Here is a 17,171-nt window from a genome sequence, read left to right on the forward strand (position 1 = left end):
ATTCCCTGTCATACACATACCCTTCAGGAATGAAAGTCTAAAGCACCCAGATTCTTGACTTAAAAACAGTATAAATTTTTTATTTTATGCTAGTTGTTATTTGACCAGAATCACAAATTCTGAAGACAATATGAAAATAAGAAAAAGAATACAGGAAAGAAAATAGAAAGGCAGAAGTCAAGACACATACAAAGATATTTGGAAACATCACAAATAACTATGTCAAAGTCAAAAGAAATTTGATTTGTTATTTTACAGCTCAGTTCTATAATTTACAGGAATCTTTGGCAAGTTTGCAAGCAGTCTAAAAATGAAAGCTGCCTGAGTAGCTTGGTATCTTCAACAACTAAATTTGCCCCCATTTTACCCACGTAATTTACAAATATGTCAAGCAGTTCCAACATTTTAGGGGTCTTTGTTGGACCTCACCAACCTGAAAAACTTCTGCCAGTGACAAGACCTTTTACTGCCATCAAGGCAAAACTTCAGGCACATCTACAAGAGGAGTTACCCAACCTGAGAACCTCAACTTGGCACGCCTGGACTCACACAACAGCCATGGGCACAGACAAGACACAGAGGAGCACAGAGCATGTGAGTGTCTACTAAAAACAACTTCTTCCAGCAGAGCCTCTCACTGAGAAACACTGGCACAAAAGGCCTTGTCAACCACTTCTGCCTTGCACAGAGTTCAGAGGTGGGAGAGAGGCATTTCACCAGAGAGATGATAGCTCTGTACCAGCAGAAGCATCAGATCAGGCCAAGGAAAACAAGTCTCAGGTTTGGAACACAAAGCTCATCCTCACCTCTATACATGACCGATTCAGATCAATGTGCTTTCTCAGCACAGACAGCATATACTTACTCAAATTAAGAAGTGAATTAACACCCCTGACATCTTTTCAAGAAAGAAGTTGACACAGAGAAATGGCACAGAGTTTTTTTTAGCTCAGTATATCAAAGTTATTTACAACTAATTCAGCTTAATGGAACCATAAAAATTGGACACGTTATCTACGGGTTGTGCTAAAACTTCTCCTGACATTGCAAAAAGCACATGGGCAAATGTGTACTGACAAAGAGTCACAGAATAGGATGCAGCAGATCCTACAGAATACAGACATTTCAATGGCAGAAAGAGAGCTCTGAAATATCTTGACAGTAAGGGATGCACACAAAATTTATATCACTTCACAGGGTGAGGCATTTTAAACAAGTCCAGCTGAAAAGATGTATTCAGAATAAAATGATCTATTAGTGCTCACACTTTGTAACCTGTAAGAAAAATAAAACAAGACTCTTACCTAAATGATACTCTACTTAATTTTTAATAGGATAGGAAGAGAAAAAAACAGTAGGCAGAGAAATGCTCCATGAATTTCACTGTCCCACCTCCTGTCTCTACACTGTCACATCAACCAAAATGAGGACAGCCCTATAACACGAATGATGAAGGATAAAGCTGGGAGAGAGGCACCACAAGAGAGATAACACTGTCCCAAAATTAAGAAAAAAAAATGCAGAATAAATATCCCTGTGCAAAACATTATGAGACAAAGAGTTATGAAAAAAAGCTTACCTGCAACATAGTCACCAAATCCAATGGTAGTTAAAGTGATAACCACAAAGTAAATTGCATCTAATGTGTTCCAGCCTTCTATGTGCTTGAATATAACTGCAGGAAGAGCAACAAACAGCACGCAGCCAAACAGTATGAATATTATTGTTGAAATGATGCGAATCTTTGTCTGACTCACATTCCATTTCTGGAGAGGGAAGGGGAAAGAGAGGAAACCCACTGTTAATAAAACTGCACCAGTGCACATCAGCACCCATCACCCCCCAGTGTGCACTACACAGCTCTAGAAGACACTGCATTACAATTCTCAAACAAACAGGAAAACTCAAGCAGGATTTTATTCTGAAGAGTTTCAAAGCAAACATGACTATCCTAGAAAACATTTACCAGCAGTAAATGCAGAGCAGAGCTGGACTCTTTATGGGTGAGCAGGATGTATAGCATTCAGTAATACTAACAGCTGATGATGTAAAAGTTTTGAGGGCTGTCTAGATATTTGAGTGAGTTACAAGTAGTGCATGCATCTGCAATTTCTCTTGTTTCATACATCCACAAATAACCAACTAAATAAGGTGAATTTTAATCGTGCAGTTCTCTGCAATCAAATAATCAGCTAAACTAAATCCTACAAAACAGAGCTGGAAGGGATGTAGGAGAGCCAAACCTGCCCAAGGACAAAACAAACCCACCTAAGCCACTGCAAATACATGACTGGCCAGGCAACATGTGGTCAAGTTCTTGTCACCTGATAATTCTCCTAAAGCTTAACCTACATCTAAACTCCTTCTGTTTAAGTGTACTGTCTATGATCTTATCCAAGACAAATACAGAAATTGTTAATTTTCTCTTTCCAGCAAACTTCCACAGGTGCTCTCTTTCATGTTACATGTTCTTTAAACCAGATAAATTTATTTCCTCTTCTTCCCCTTCCTATTTTTCTTGCAATTCCTTGGCACTAGCAAACTAGCCCACGTTTCATTAAGTGTTGTACTCAAAAGTAGATATGAAAAAAAAGCACAAAATAGAATGGAATGGGCCGTTCTTATGCTTTTCCTATTTTCCATGGCAGTATAACATTAACCCATGTTAGCAGGTTAATTTCTACAGTCCACAGAACATTTCCATAAAGTTGCACCTAGACAGCTGTTTCCTGACATGTAGCTGCATATTTTATTATTCCTTCATATATTACTTTGAATTTGACCTGCTTAAATTTAATCCTATCTAGTGAGCCTGCTTTTCAAAAATTTTAAGATCATTTTGATCCTCCAAGTTTTAGTTGTCTCCCCAGCTTGAGACCATCTGCAGATTTAATGAACCATGTCATTTAGCTGTTGTGTATGCTATTAACATTTTTTCCTAAACTTCACTAAAGCTAGAATAGACTCCTGCAAAATTCCATTTTGCATGCCCAACCAATTTGACATTTGCCATCCATCTAATGCATGTCGGTTCAACCTAAAAGAAGGGATTGTACAAGAAACTTCCACAGAAATCGACTAAAAATGAAATCATGTTGTTCACAATGGATGTTTTCTTGTTTTTAAGTTTCAGTGGGAACTGTGTTTACAGTCAGCATGACCAAGGTCATGCTTTTGTAACCCAAATCAGAGTAATAGCTTGTGTTATGGCAACATAAAAATACCTGCTCTGGCCATCAGCATCTCCCAGTTCTTTAGGCAAGCTAATAAACAGAATTAGAGAGTGTTCCAGGCTGCAACATCTAGATCAGTGTTTTCACTCAGATATTGTCAAAAGAGGGGATGATACTGCTTTTTGTCTTGGGACATTCTTCTTGTAGTGATACATCCAGTATAAAAAAAAAGGAAAATTATTTCCTCTACGAGCAAAAGAGAGGCACAAATTGATCTCAGAACTTCTATACCTTTAAGAAAAAAAATCAGCTATGAAAACCCAGAAATTATAATTATAAAATGTTCTTATAGAATGTTCTCGTCTTTTTCAGACAAATCTCAATGGAAATCTGTTATTCACCAGTATGTTGTCTGGACATGAACTGATGCTTCAAAGCCAAAAATGCATGCCTTTTCTTAAAAAGCTTTCAAGCTTGTGTTTGCCTATTGCATAAGACTACTTAGCACAGGCCCAGTTTGCTTTGCATCAAAAACAAAGCTATGTCAGACCTTTTCTATAAAGAAAAGGTGTCCTGCGTGCAAGTGTAGGGCTTGATGTGGAAAACCAGTCCTAAACCTTGCAGTGCTGATGCAAACAGCTATGAAGTTGGTTACTAAGCATTGATTGCTTCAAAAATCTCAGTGAATATATTTCTTATCACAACCTATATAAAAACCTGTAAGGGTAAGCATCACAGCAAGCTTATGAGTAACAAGGACAGAGCAAAACCAAAATTCTTTGGGTCTTACTCCTCGTCCCAACCATAACCATGGTAGGGAATGTGTCTTCACTCAGTTCTTAGAGGTGTTCATTAGCAAGTTCAGACTGTGCCAAGTCCTTCCTACCTTTCCTGTACATCTGACTGCATCAATGAGTTATAGATGTTTTTCAGGCTTTTAATTTCTCAGGCTTTTAATTTCATAACAAGCAGCAAAAGAACCAAACGAGGCAGTCAGCATACTCACAACAAAGGTATCTTCTACTTTGGCAATTCCTTTTCCAAAGATTGTCCCTAGTTGATCTCCAACACCAGCCAACAGAAAACCAAACAGAGGAATTCCCAATAAGGCATAGATGATACAGAATATCTTTCCACCTTGTGTGCGTGGGGAGATGTTTCCAAAGCCTAAATTACAAACAACTTGAGATGTTTAATAGGTTACACATAATACATTATAAGTTTTAAAAGAACTGCGGGAACAGAACAGTTAAAAACAGGCTAACCAGGTTAACCATATGACACCGCAAACATTGTGAGAAATTAAATGAAAATGTAGGTCATACAGCCCACTTTGAGCTACTCTCTCATCATCTACAACATATAGTTAATAGCAATTGGTTGATCTATGCCTTAGCCTGTCAGTGTGTCACTGGACATTTAACAGGCTGCAGCACCTGTAAACTACACAGGTGTAAACACAACACCTGTAAATGACACAATTTTCCTTCACATGGGCCAAATTTCAATGTGAAGCATTGAAACAACCCAACCACTTGCATGAGCAAAACAGGGATTTCTACCATAAATGGGACTGCCTAGATTCTTCATTATTAAAGGCTTTGGTTCCTTCAAACAAAGCTTAGAGATACAGTTCATGGCTCTGTCCATTTGAAAGTGGAAATCATTTTGTCTTCACAGGCTTGTGTAAAAGAGCACCCCAAATACCTCTGATGGCTCGATTGCTGCTGGTCCACGCAGAACAGAGGAAGTGAAATACAAAGAGCACAGGGCCCAGCACCTGTGGAATGCCCTCAGTACATCTCCCAGGACCAGTATTTAATGATTTGGACAAGGTCACACACGCAGAACCCTACAGACAAGTTTCATGAGCTTAACTCCTGAGTTTGAATTAAAACATTCTTCTCCTCCAAAGGATCAGTCATGTTTTGAGGGAGCAGTAGCAGTAACACCCCAGAATTTCTGACATTATTTCACTTTTTAGCAGAGCAACATGCCCTTCAAAGGAAGCAAGAGGGAAAACTTGTCATAAAAAGACTTATCTTTAGAAATTAGACAAAAGCTTCTTTTAACATTACCTTCTTGATAGAAAAATAACTTGCAAATTAAAAGAAAAGTGGTTTGGCATGTAGTTGAGAACTTTGTCTTAGTGTCTTAAATTTTTCATAAGAAAAACATCATATGCACACAAATCTCCCAAAGAAAATCCATTTTTTTGGAAACAATCCGACAAATTTTATTTCTAAAGTAGCTTAACGTTTTTTCACAACCTGACAAAATTCCTACAATATAGAGCGCATTTAATGAATGTCTTAGCTATTTATCAGCATTTGTATTTAAACATTCTGAGCATGATGGCTTAACACGTAGATTTTCTTTATGAAACCTATTATCTTAATTTCTGGTTCTGCTCTCATGTAGGTAAGCTACACCAAAGCTCTGTTGCTAAAACTACTTTTTCCTTTCAGAACACACAAGACAAAGCTGTCCCTCACTTAACTTGGAATGGATTGCTCAGAGAAGCTGTGAATGCCCCATCCCTGGAAGCATTCAAGGCCAGGCTGGATGGGCAATGTGATCTAGTGTAAGGTGTCCCTGTCCATGGCAGGGAAGTAAGAACTGGGTGATCTTTAAGATCCCTTCCAACACAGGCCATTCTATTCTTCATTAAAATAAAAATAAATCACACTGGGAATATATTTTACTCCTAGATAATTCTCTCTGAAATCTGTTTTCAGATTGCACTTCTGTAAACAAAAAATGCAATATTGGTAGAATTCAGAAAGAGAAAAGAAAGTTGATATTTAAATTTTCCCTAAACCTTGACTCATAAGCCTTGTCAAACAAACAAACAAACAAAAAAAAAATCACAGGAAATATCAATTATAGGTTGCAGAGTCATTCAATTTTGTAAATGTTCCCTGCACTAATATATGAACGAAAGCCTGGCTCAGAAAACTGGGAAAACTGGGAAAAAGTCACAGCAACATTATACCAACCCAAAATGCTTCCCTAAACCAGAGTCAGGGCTAAAATTATAATTCAGGAAATTTCAGCTCCGCTGAGTTCACTCTGTCCCTTTGTGCCCCAAGGAGTAAAGTTTTTAAATAAAATTAGCACATCACCAATCAAAAAGGGACAAACAGATCCAAGCTACTCTGTTTTCATAAACATGCCTGTTTATGCATCAACAGAAGCTTAAATTGTTCCAGGTTATAATTCCTGGGAGGTCTTAATGTAATTCAGAATCAGGGGTCTGGATACACCAGATTTAGAAAACTCATGCTAGGGGATTTGGCAGTCACTTTTTATTTTCTTCTCTACAAAAGAAATGTCTCACAATGGTGACAAAACACCAGCCCAGTGGAGCACATGCCAAGCAGGCAGTTTTGCTTGGATGGCCCCATAAAACAAACACACACTCTGTGAGCATCCCAGAGCTCTTACAGAGGCTGTTGCTCTGCAGTATGCTTCTTATCTGCTGCTAATTGGTATGAGGACACCAAGTTCACATTCAGCTCTGGGTGTTCTCCCTAAATCAGACTTATGTCTTCCTTGAAGGAAGGATGGTAGTTCACTTTTATGCTCAAATTCTTGTTTTTCATCCTAAAAACTGTCAGATGCTTTCCCTCCATAAACTCAGAAAAGGTATTATGTGATAATTGTATGATTAAATCCCACATTACTGGCTAAAATAACACTCCACCAGGTAGCACTTTATTTCTGTCCAGATGCTCACTGAGCATAACACAAACCATGAGTAGGGTACATACTTTAGTGACCTGATCTACCAAGGGGTTTCCATCACACATTAATCACATTTCCTACTGTGTCGTGTTTTATAACAGTCTGCTGCTGTACACCACAGCCTACTTTGAGAGTTACACAAGTTGTCCTTAAATCCTACTCTCAGCTTCTCCAGTGAAAACCTAATCCATTATTTATACAACGGGAGAGAAAATGTATTTATATTTCATATGGTTGATGTAATTCCCAAAAGGTTTGTGTCAGAAAAGAATTCTTTCTTTCTTTAAATAATTATAATAAAGACAAAAAAGATTTCTGTTACTAGGTAAAAACCAAGGAAACCTTAATTCTGGGCACTGTGCTGGGAGAAGAGAATGTGGTCATAGGAATTTCACTGCATATCCCTGTGTACCACAGAGCTCCTGCATGTGGAGAGCAGGAACACCTACCCCAGTGCAGTAGCTCCCTGGCATATTTTCACTTCAGAGTTCCCTTTCCCACTGAAGAGGCAGCATAAAGTCTGGCTAGGACTGCCTTGCTCACAGAGAAACCTTGGGGAATCAGCCACATGGCAGCATGGTCTGCTGCCTTTTCCCTGCCTCAGAGCTCCTTGCTTGGATGGGATGGGGACAGGATGTGCACACTGCACCTGCACAGGCAGCCTCAGCGCCTTGCTTGTTTGTCACATTTTCAATCCTGTGCAGCTCATCCCTTCCCCTGTTTCTGAGGGGGAAATTCCTAGAACTGGTCCTTTCCCCACTTCAACACAATATATTTGGGTTTGATTATGGAAACTAACAAGTTACTTGATTTAAACTTCTAAACTCATTGGAAGTCTTCTCTCAAAGCTTTTAATGAATGCTTATTACTATGAACAGTACAGAGTACAAAATTTAACTTGTCAAATGGGATCTGTTTCATCCAAAATACTGTCAGTATCCTTTTCAGACTGTCCTTCCCTAATGCACCCTCCCCACTTCACTTTCATAACCAGAAGGATGATTTGCCTCTTAATTTCACCAAATCCCTTTCATTCTGCTAAATACTTAGTATGCTTTTAATGAACAAAGGACTTGTCTCTGACAAGCACCTGTGGACAAGAAATGCATTTTACAAGGAGCTTCCAGTAACCCTTGAGTGAATTCTGATTCTTTGATTCTGTGTGAATTAAGAATAAAGGCCCATTGGAAGTAGATTGTAACTAATTGCTCCACTCAAAAAAGTAACTCAAAAAATATTCCAGGGTTTCTGCTCCAAACTCCTGGGAGTCTGAGATTCAAATCAGGTTCTGAGGGAATCTGTATCCCTCTGGTCAGCTATAGATGTGGAACCAGGGGTATGCAAAATAAGAAGGCTCAAAAAAACAAACAAAAAATATTTTAAAGAATTCTTTACTGGCATATAGTCTTTTTGACATATTTCTGGGAGAAAGAAAACATCTGTAACTTTCCCAGCAGAAGAAGATTCCCTGTTAAGCAGATATAAGTAACTTTAATAACTATATATTGCTAGATTACAATACAAATATGAAAAAGCTTGAAATGCTATAAATTCTCATACAATTGACATGACACTTTTGTTTAGATGGTAAGCATCCTTGTATTCAAATCTTCATAAAAAGGAAGACTGAAAACTAATTGTTTTTCTGTTTTAACTAGACACAGATCCTTTTGCTTTCTAGTTAACCAGTATATTCAGAAAACTCTTGTGGATACCCATTTTCAAAGCGGAGTTAGACACATAGAGACTCCAAATGAGCGTGTTTTTTACATAAAATTCCTAGACAAAGCAGAGCATCTACTGAAACTATCTAGCTGCAATTAAGTATTTCTCATGTGAGAGATATAGGTGCTCTTGAGAATTCTAAGACAAGATTTTACTTGCTAAATTGACTGGAAGAGAGTGCTACCACCTATGATTCATTTATTTCAAGTACCTCAGATGGGATTAAAAGTTCTGGGGAAGTTCTGAAACATTTTCTTTCTATACAAAGAAATGTAAATTCAAATACAAATAAATGCTTTCCCCATGTTTATGACAAACCTCAGATTAAACAAAGTATCATTCATGAGGTATCAAAAATAAATAAAGCTAGAATTATCCCAAGTTAATGCTGTATATTTGAGGTATGAGAAAAACTACTCTCAGCATTAGGTTTGGCTATGCAGTTCATTGATGGAACAGCTCAATACTGAATGATAAATTATTTGGTGAACAGGCACACCCTTAATTACACAAAATTGGATTACAGAAAGTTGATACTGAGATTTCATAGAGTCAGAGAAAAGGCAGAGCTCCTGGCTGCTGACTCCCAGGAAGCAGCTGCCACGGCCTTGGCCTCAGCCACCAAACTCTGTGTGCCACTGACAGTGGTGTTTCCATGGGTTCACATCCAGCCTGACCACCCTGCTCAATTGCAGTGGTTGCCCTTTTTAAAGGGTACACGTGGGTTTTGATACTGAATGTCAAATTGATTTTAGGAGATCAAAAGATGCCCTGAGGAACTATCTCGTAAAATCTTTATACAAGGTACCTCACTGAATTTCTAGGAGATAAAGTGCTTTTTCCCCTTTAGATCAGCACTTGGGCTCAGGAGATTAGTATTAAAAACATCCCTGCCCAACAGTGCCAAAGCAGAGATTATGCACTTAATCACAGATGAATAAGATATTCCTCTTAGCATAAAAAATGGTCTAGACATAATCATTACACAAAAAGGCAATGTTTGTATCCATACCACTATGGGGAAATCCCTGCATACACTGCAGAAATAGCAAAGCTTCCATGTTTGTGCTCATTGTGTGGAAAAAATCCACATTTTAACACTGATCTCTTTTCCTTTCCTTGATTCTTTCCTACACTTCCAGTTTGAAATGCTTGTGTACGCCTGTGTTATATATTTGCATATTTACAAACACATATTCCATGAGGTTTTATGTGTTTGGATAGTACAAGCTTGAGGGCTTTTCCAGTTCTCCATGTGACTTCCCTCCCAGCATTGCAAAGTAGGTAGAAAAATCCTATTCCCCTTTTTACAGGTAGGTAACTGAAGCACAGAAGGAAGGAAAGTCCAAAATTCTCTTTATCATTTAGGTCCACAACTCACACCAAACCCAGTGGTTGAGCACTATGCATTACACTGACTCTTAATTAGAGAAAGTTTATAATCTGAAGCCCTCAAAGACCTCAAGATAGAGATACACAGATATAGGTGTTGCCAATATCTAAAAATTCTGGACTCCCCTTCTGTCAGGGACAGCACATGTGCATGCACATATATTCCGCAACATAAAGCAAGAGAATCTGAAGGTTGAACGGGTACAAGGATTACTTTAAAATCTAAACCCCAAATGAATTAAACACACATACTTTTGCTTTGAAAGTACAACATTTCTGTGCTATATACACACACACACATATATATATATATATACACACATGGATTCTTTCACCCATGCACATACTATGTTACAGCCCTCACAAGCTGCTGCCTGTGGATCCCATCATGAGTATGCAGATGGTGCTCCTTCTTCAAGTCAATTCATCAACTGCATGTACAGAAAATAATTTAACTTTTAAATTTAAGAAATTCCTACATGAATACTCCTGATGGAAGAGCCCTGTGCAATAAGAGAGATGAAGTTCTCTCTGAGACCATGGTCTGCTAAGAAACTAAAATCTTTGCTTTACAGAAGTTTGGCGTAATTTCTTCATAGAATTATTTAGGGTGGGAAAGACCTTTAAAGGCCGAGTCCAACCACTAACCAAACACTGCCAAGCCCACCATTAAACCATGTCCCTAGGTGCCACTTCTACACATCATTTATATGCCTCCAGGGGTGGTGATTCAACCACTTCACTCACCCACTCCAGCTTCTAGAAGCCAATTCTCACAGTTTTAGTCAGTGATTTGGGAACCATGTTGTCACAAATTGCTGTTGTTTATTGCATGTTTGGTATTCTCTGGATTCCAAACTACAAGATTCTGATTTTTAGAGCTAGCCCATAATTCTGTGTCACAAAACTGCAAATAGATTGTTTAGAGAGTTATGAAGTTCTGTCTCAAAAATAAAATACATTAAAAATACTGATTTTTAATCTGTCTGAAGAAAAGACATACCAATACTTCTCTTATAACAAGGAATAATAACAGGAAAGCCTAGACTGACGTTAATAAAGTGTGCAATATTCAAGAACTGACAAGACAGAGGTTGATCTCCTTTCAGTGGTTTCTTTTCATCTGTGTTCTGTGGGAGCACTAATCAAATCAATAAAACTTCTTGTAAAAGAACAGGCTATAAATATTCATAGAAAGTAAGTTTCCTTCAAGTCAAAGTGCTGTACTGGAGAGGTGAAGGAGTATTCCAAGAAAGGTGTCGGTATGGATATGGCAGTATTCAATAGCTCATATTGAATCGCTAAGGCAATTTCTAAAGGAACTGGGTAATGATTGTTAAAATACTCTTAGAAGTTTAAACATCAACTCAGATGGCTCTGCCTCCCAGCACAGATTCTGCATTTCATTCAGCTGTCACTTGGCCCAGTAAAGAATATCTACATCTCATCGGTAGTAGAACTTCTGTGCTTTTTTCAATTATTCCCTTTTGTTGTTGTTGCTGTTATTGTTTGCATTAATTTTACCTCTAATTCTTATTCTAGCAAAATTGAATCAGCTCCAAAAACCAGAAATTCCCACTTGCTTATTTCCTCTAAGTGAGACTGCTTCATGGGAGCAAGATGCCAGGCTAACACAGCTAGCAAAAACATGATGCACTTTAAAGTGAAAAGTTTATATTCCACCATTTCATTAAACTTTTACTAGCCACATATTCTTATCAAGTATAAACACATATCAAATGTGACAAAGCAATATTCATTCTCAAAAAACCTTCATTAGCAATATACTGATGTGTAGATAAAATACATTGTTCCAGATGATCCACAGAAAAACAAAAATAGTGAATTTTACATGTAGTGACAAAAACAACCTGATGCTACCACTTTAATAGAAATCTGCAATAACTTTTTTCTAGAGTTTGATGGCTATCTTACAATCTTTTTGTTCCATAAAAGCAATTGAAGAAATAAGCTTGCATTTTTGTTTAGAAATAAATCAATTCTCAGTGAGTGCTGGGTAAAACAGGCTCTTGCTGGCCTCTCCATCCTAGAGGCAAGGCAATCCATATGCTTTCCTGCAGAACAGAAAACTACGCTGCCTGTATATGTTTCTGTCTTCCCTACAAAAAATAAAATGTGGTAGAAGCGCTCACAAATTTAGCTATGCCAGACTTAGAGCAACAAACTGTAAACACACCTTGGTGTCAGTGAAGTCACAGATTTAAAACAAGAACTGCAAATCCCACAATCCTGCACTCAGCAGACTTGGATCAGACCATGACAAGCTGATACAAGTGGTCAAAAGGATGGCAGGTATCTGACCTGTTAGGTAAGCTACAATCCTCTTTCTGGTTTTAGACACTTTTTTCCACACACCCCGTTTCACTTCAAGAGGCCTTTTCCCAGGTCAGAGCTCAAAAATGCAATTATTTTGCCTCATCAGTTTTTTCTTCCTGTATCTATTCTTCCTTGTAAGCTACTTATATATAGCCATGTATCCATTAAAAAAATCCTGGCAAAAACAGCAGTCCAGGGGAGATGGGCAGCAACAATAGAAATACCTATACCAGGTATATCCTGGTACAGATATCTGCACCAGGATAGAAAAATTCCTCATTTGAACATATTTAAATACAGACTTGCTTAATATTTCTAAGACAAATAATAAGAAGAAAGAGAATATATGTCCTCAAGAGAAAATACATAGACACACATTATTTTGTGCATCATGTCAAATAGCTGAATATTTTATTACTACTAGTAAAAATGCTTCTCTATGCAGTCCTACCAGCAAATCATAAAACAAAAAAGGTTAAGATTAAAAAAGAAGGAATACTATGAAGTTTCTAAAATAAAAGGCTCTGAAGATTTTTATCATATTATTATTTTTTTGAAAAAAAAAATTAACATTTTGCCAGTGAGGTTCACCAGGTGCATGAAGGTGTGAAGCAGTCTCTTATTTCTTCTTATTCTCTCATTTCCCCTCCAGTAATCTTTGGAATTAAGAATAATACAGAATCTTACAAACAGAAAAAAATTAAGAACCACACATAAATACCTTCAACTGAATTTCCCCTTTGACTTCCAACTACTTATGTGTTACGTGCCTGATTCAGCAAAGCAAGTAACATGTTTAAATTTAAACATTTTTTAAGTTTTCTCTATTCAGGTAACATTTAAATAACTGAGCATCAGCATATTCATTCTTTCAGCACGTACATCTGCAAAGATGAACAAACACATACTTTGTCAAAGGAAATTCTTAACAAATTTTCATCTGATTTTTCAACACTGCCATGATAGAAATCACACTGTCACCAGCTCTTTAGTTTCACAGAATTCTGCACCATGTAACAAAAGATTTTTGATAAAATGTCATTATCCAAGCAATTCAAGAAAGTGCAATTACAAGACTGCAGAAATATTCTGAGGAGCAAGAATTAATTTCTGCTTCCACAGCTTTCAGTTTTTAGTGACTTTAAACTATGCAGGTGTGTGGGATTTTCCTCTGCGAGGAGTGAGAGAGTGCTTCAAAAGACAGTGGAGGATGAGCCCTCTGTGCCTCACCAGCATCCTAGCAATGCCTTTTTCACTGAGGGAAGGGTCCTGCCATGCCTGTTCCATGCCTTCATCCAAGACACTTAGTGAGCTGCCACTCTAGACATTCTCACTGATTCTTTGGCAAAGAGAGCAGCCTAAAGATAGGGATCTACAGAAAAGAAGTTTCTTATAAAACTTTGTGATTCTAAAAAGAAGTTCCTAAAACAGAAGCAATTGAATGTAAAATTATCTCTGCGCATGTTGTAAAGCCATTTAAATTATTATGGTCAGGCAGTGAAAAATAAATCCCAATTTTTTTTTCTTTTAGCACACTGAAGTATTTTGTTTATATTCCCTGCTTGCTTTTGAAAAAAGCTGGTATGTTTTACAGTAGATTTACAGGAACTTCAGCACATAGCAAACTTGTGAGCAATTATTACATTCACATTTATTTTTTAAGTATATAGGCTGTGATTTTTCTTCCACAAAGCAAGTGGAATCTTTTAGAAGTCTCTAATCACCTCACCTGCACATATGAAAGTAGTCCAAATGGGGATAGAATGCTTCATGAGACAGAGAAGAAGCTTTCAGCTAAAGATCTTATATTTATAAATGTTTGTATTCCAGCTTATGAGGGAAAGAAACACTAAAACAAAAATATATAAAAGTTGCCTACATGTAAAGATACTTCACAAGTATTATTCCACTTCTTTTCCTACCCTCCAAAGCCCTGAGCTGGAATACAAATAGCTAAGCTAGTGTGGACTGACATCTGCCTCTACAAACACAGCTTTGGGGCTTGTTTGGACTATGGGATAGGTTCCCACCCTCCTCTAGACAGGTGTGGAATATGGTCTCACACCAACCTAGAGTAAAAAAAAAATATTAAGCAAAGGAAAAATCAAAAGGAAAACAACTTGAGCATCTTACCTCAGATCACCAGTTCAAACATTTAATGTTTCTCATCCTCATGACTGTGAGGCACAAGGTACAAACTGTCTCTTCCCTGGTCTTCCCAAAAGATCCCTCCAACCCCAACTTTAGATCCCAGTGGAGACTATCAGTCTTCTGTCCTATTTAAATCTAAAGTCCTTGAGGGCATTTCATACCATGCAGAGTCTGACAGCACACCTGAAAGCAAATGATGACCCAGGGAAGATACCAGAACCTAATGAAGTCCTGGATTGCATTACCACTGCCAAACAGTAAAGTGAAGGCAGAAAAGGAGAAGGAATGGCCTTTGAGGAGAACATATTGATGTTGTTCAATATAAAAGTTTTAAGTTTAATGAATGAAGGTTTGATCTAGTTCATACTTTGAATAATAGTTCTGCCAATTTTAAATCACAAAAGCCTCCATTTACTTTTTTCTGTCTTTCCTTAAGTGTCAGTAAAGCCACAGCTCCCTTTTCATCAAAAGCACAATATCTCTTTGAACTGAAAGACAAATTAAACATTTTCCTGAACATAAAATAATATTGTTTCTCTTCCCCTAAAACATGAAAGTACATATGGAGGTACAAAGTACATATATGGAGATACGGACAGCACAGCAATTATTCAAGCTAAGGAAAATAAAGCCTGATGACTTTTAAATAGAATTGTCCCTGCACTGAGAAGACACATTAATTAAAGCATACCCTGTGCTCTTTTTCAGCCTTTTAAGATGGATATAAAAAGGGAGGTAAGAACAGTAATACTGATATATATATATATTCATTCTAATAAGAAGAGTATTAATATAAACATTTTCAGCAGAAAGCATATATTGATGTTAATTTTTCTATTGTTATTATCACACTCTGAAATGTGTTTCAGAAAATAACATCTGCAATTAGACCCACAGAAGGTCACTACTATTCTATCACTACCAGAATAAGCAAATAGTAGATCAGGCTCATCCTTAATTAGAGGGAAAGTTTCATCAACATTTTAGCTGCTGTGATTTCCGTATTAGGTCAGTTTGGAAAAGAAAATTAATAGAATTTAAAATTTCCAGGATATATTTCAGGGGGGAAAAAAATCTATATAGAAAAAGAAATCTGCACTCATTTTCTTTAAATGCATTTGTATTTTCACAAAGAAGCTCTCTGCCAGAAAGAAAAAAAATAGAAGTCATCTTCTCCCTCCAAAGATTTCCATTTTGTTTTTAGGAATATGTGATCCTAAAAATCACACTAGCATAAGCAAGAATGTCTATTCTGAAGGGTTTCTAAGAAGTGAAATGCTGCAAATTAGTTTCTTCAATTTTTTTTTTTTGGCAAATAGCAACAGCTGATTTTGCAGAAGCTTCCATAACAACTGCAAACAGAGAAAACAATGCAATATATACTTCCCCAATATTACTTGCTTTATACTCAGCTTGAAGAAGAAAGTTAGAGTTACTAGCTAGTGTCCAAATATGAAAACAAAATTGTTTCCTACTTTAAATATGACTCCTAAACGGAATTAGCATGGAAAGCTATTACTCAAAACATTTTGCAACTCCAGCTGCTTTTGCTTACAGGATCTCATTTTCCTCAAGCAACCAGAACAGAACCTAACTGGTACTGTTTTAAAAATATCCCACCCAAAGCCTACATTAATTTGTTTACGCTGCAATTGTCTGATTTTACTGGAGACTATTCATCCCTCAGATTATAAGAATTAATTTTCCAGCAAGGAACTAAGATATCCAACTGAAGCCTAACAATTTTTAGCTTGCTTTAACCAGGACTTTTTTGGGAGGTCCAGAAATATTTCTAAGAGCATTTTGTGTCAGTTAGGTATACCTTGCAGCTTAATCTGACAACACAAAAACTGGGTGGAAAAATATTTGCTGCCATTTTGCTTTTACAGTATGGCTCTGTGACTCCTGGCAGGAAAAGAGCCATTAATGAATTATTTATGTTTACACACCAACAGATGGAAGTTAAATGACCAAGCAATATGTTCCAGCAGCCCAGAAAGTCAACCATATCCTGGGCTGCATCAAAAGAAGTGACCAGCATCAGAGTTATCCTCCCCCTGCTCTGGCGAGACCTCACCTGGAGTGCTGCATCCAGCTCTGGGGTCTCCAAAAGGGGGATGTGAAAGTGCAGGTGCAAGTCTACAGGAGGTCACAATCAGAGGGCTGGAGCACCTCTCCAATGTAAACAGGCTGAGAGAACTGGGATTGTTCAGCCTGGAGAAAAGAAGGACTAAGGAGACTTTACAGCACCTTCTGGTACCTAAATGGGGCTAAAAGAGAGCTGGAGAGGGACTTTTTACAAGGGCATGTAGGAACAGGACAAGGGAGAACAGGTTTAAGCTAACAGAGGGCAGATTTAGATCGGGTGTTAGGAAGATGATTTTGCTGAGAGGGTGGCGAAGCACTGGAAGGGGTTGTCCAGAGAAGCTGTGGATACCCCATCCTTGGAAGTGTTCAAGTGTTGGATGGGGCTTTGAGCAACCTGGTCTGGTGGAAAGTGTCCCTGCCCGTGGTGGTGGTATTGGAAGGAATTAGATGATCTTTAAGGTCCTTTCCAACCTAGGCCATTCTGTGAGTCTATAAATTATATGTCTATTCATAGTCTCAAAGTGGGATTCAACAGTGTAAATTTTCAGATTCCTTTCT

The 17,171-nt window shown here is 37.6% G+C and overlaps 1 protein-coding gene across 3 annotated transcripts in view; it reads right to left on the minus strand.

The window, feature by feature from the left end:
• The window catches only part of KCNK2 (potassium two pore domain channel subfamily K member 2), a 106,304-nt gene that overhangs the window by 23,739 nt on the left and 65,394 nt on the right, over window positions 1–17,171 (minus strand). For all 3 annotated transcript variants that reach the window (XM_068185691.1, XM_068185693.1, XM_068185692.1), the window contains exons 4-5: window positions 4,180–4,340; window positions 1,580–1,766 (exon numbers count right to left, since the gene is read on the minus strand). In XM_068185691.1, coding sequence (XP_068041792.1) covers window positions 1,580–1,766; window positions 4,180–4,340 — 348 coding nt within the window. The remainder of the gene's footprint in view (window positions 1–1,579; window positions 1,767–4,179; window positions 4,341–17,171) is intronic.

The sequence above is a fragment of the Anomalospiza imberbis genome, chromosome 3 (assembly GCF_031753505.1).
Source record: "Anomalospiza imberbis isolate Cuckoo-Finch-1a 21T00152 chromosome 3, ASM3175350v1, whole genome shotgun sequence".
Classification (NCBI taxonomy): Eukaryota; Metazoa; Chordata; class Aves; order Passeriformes; family Viduidae; genus Anomalospiza; species Anomalospiza imberbis.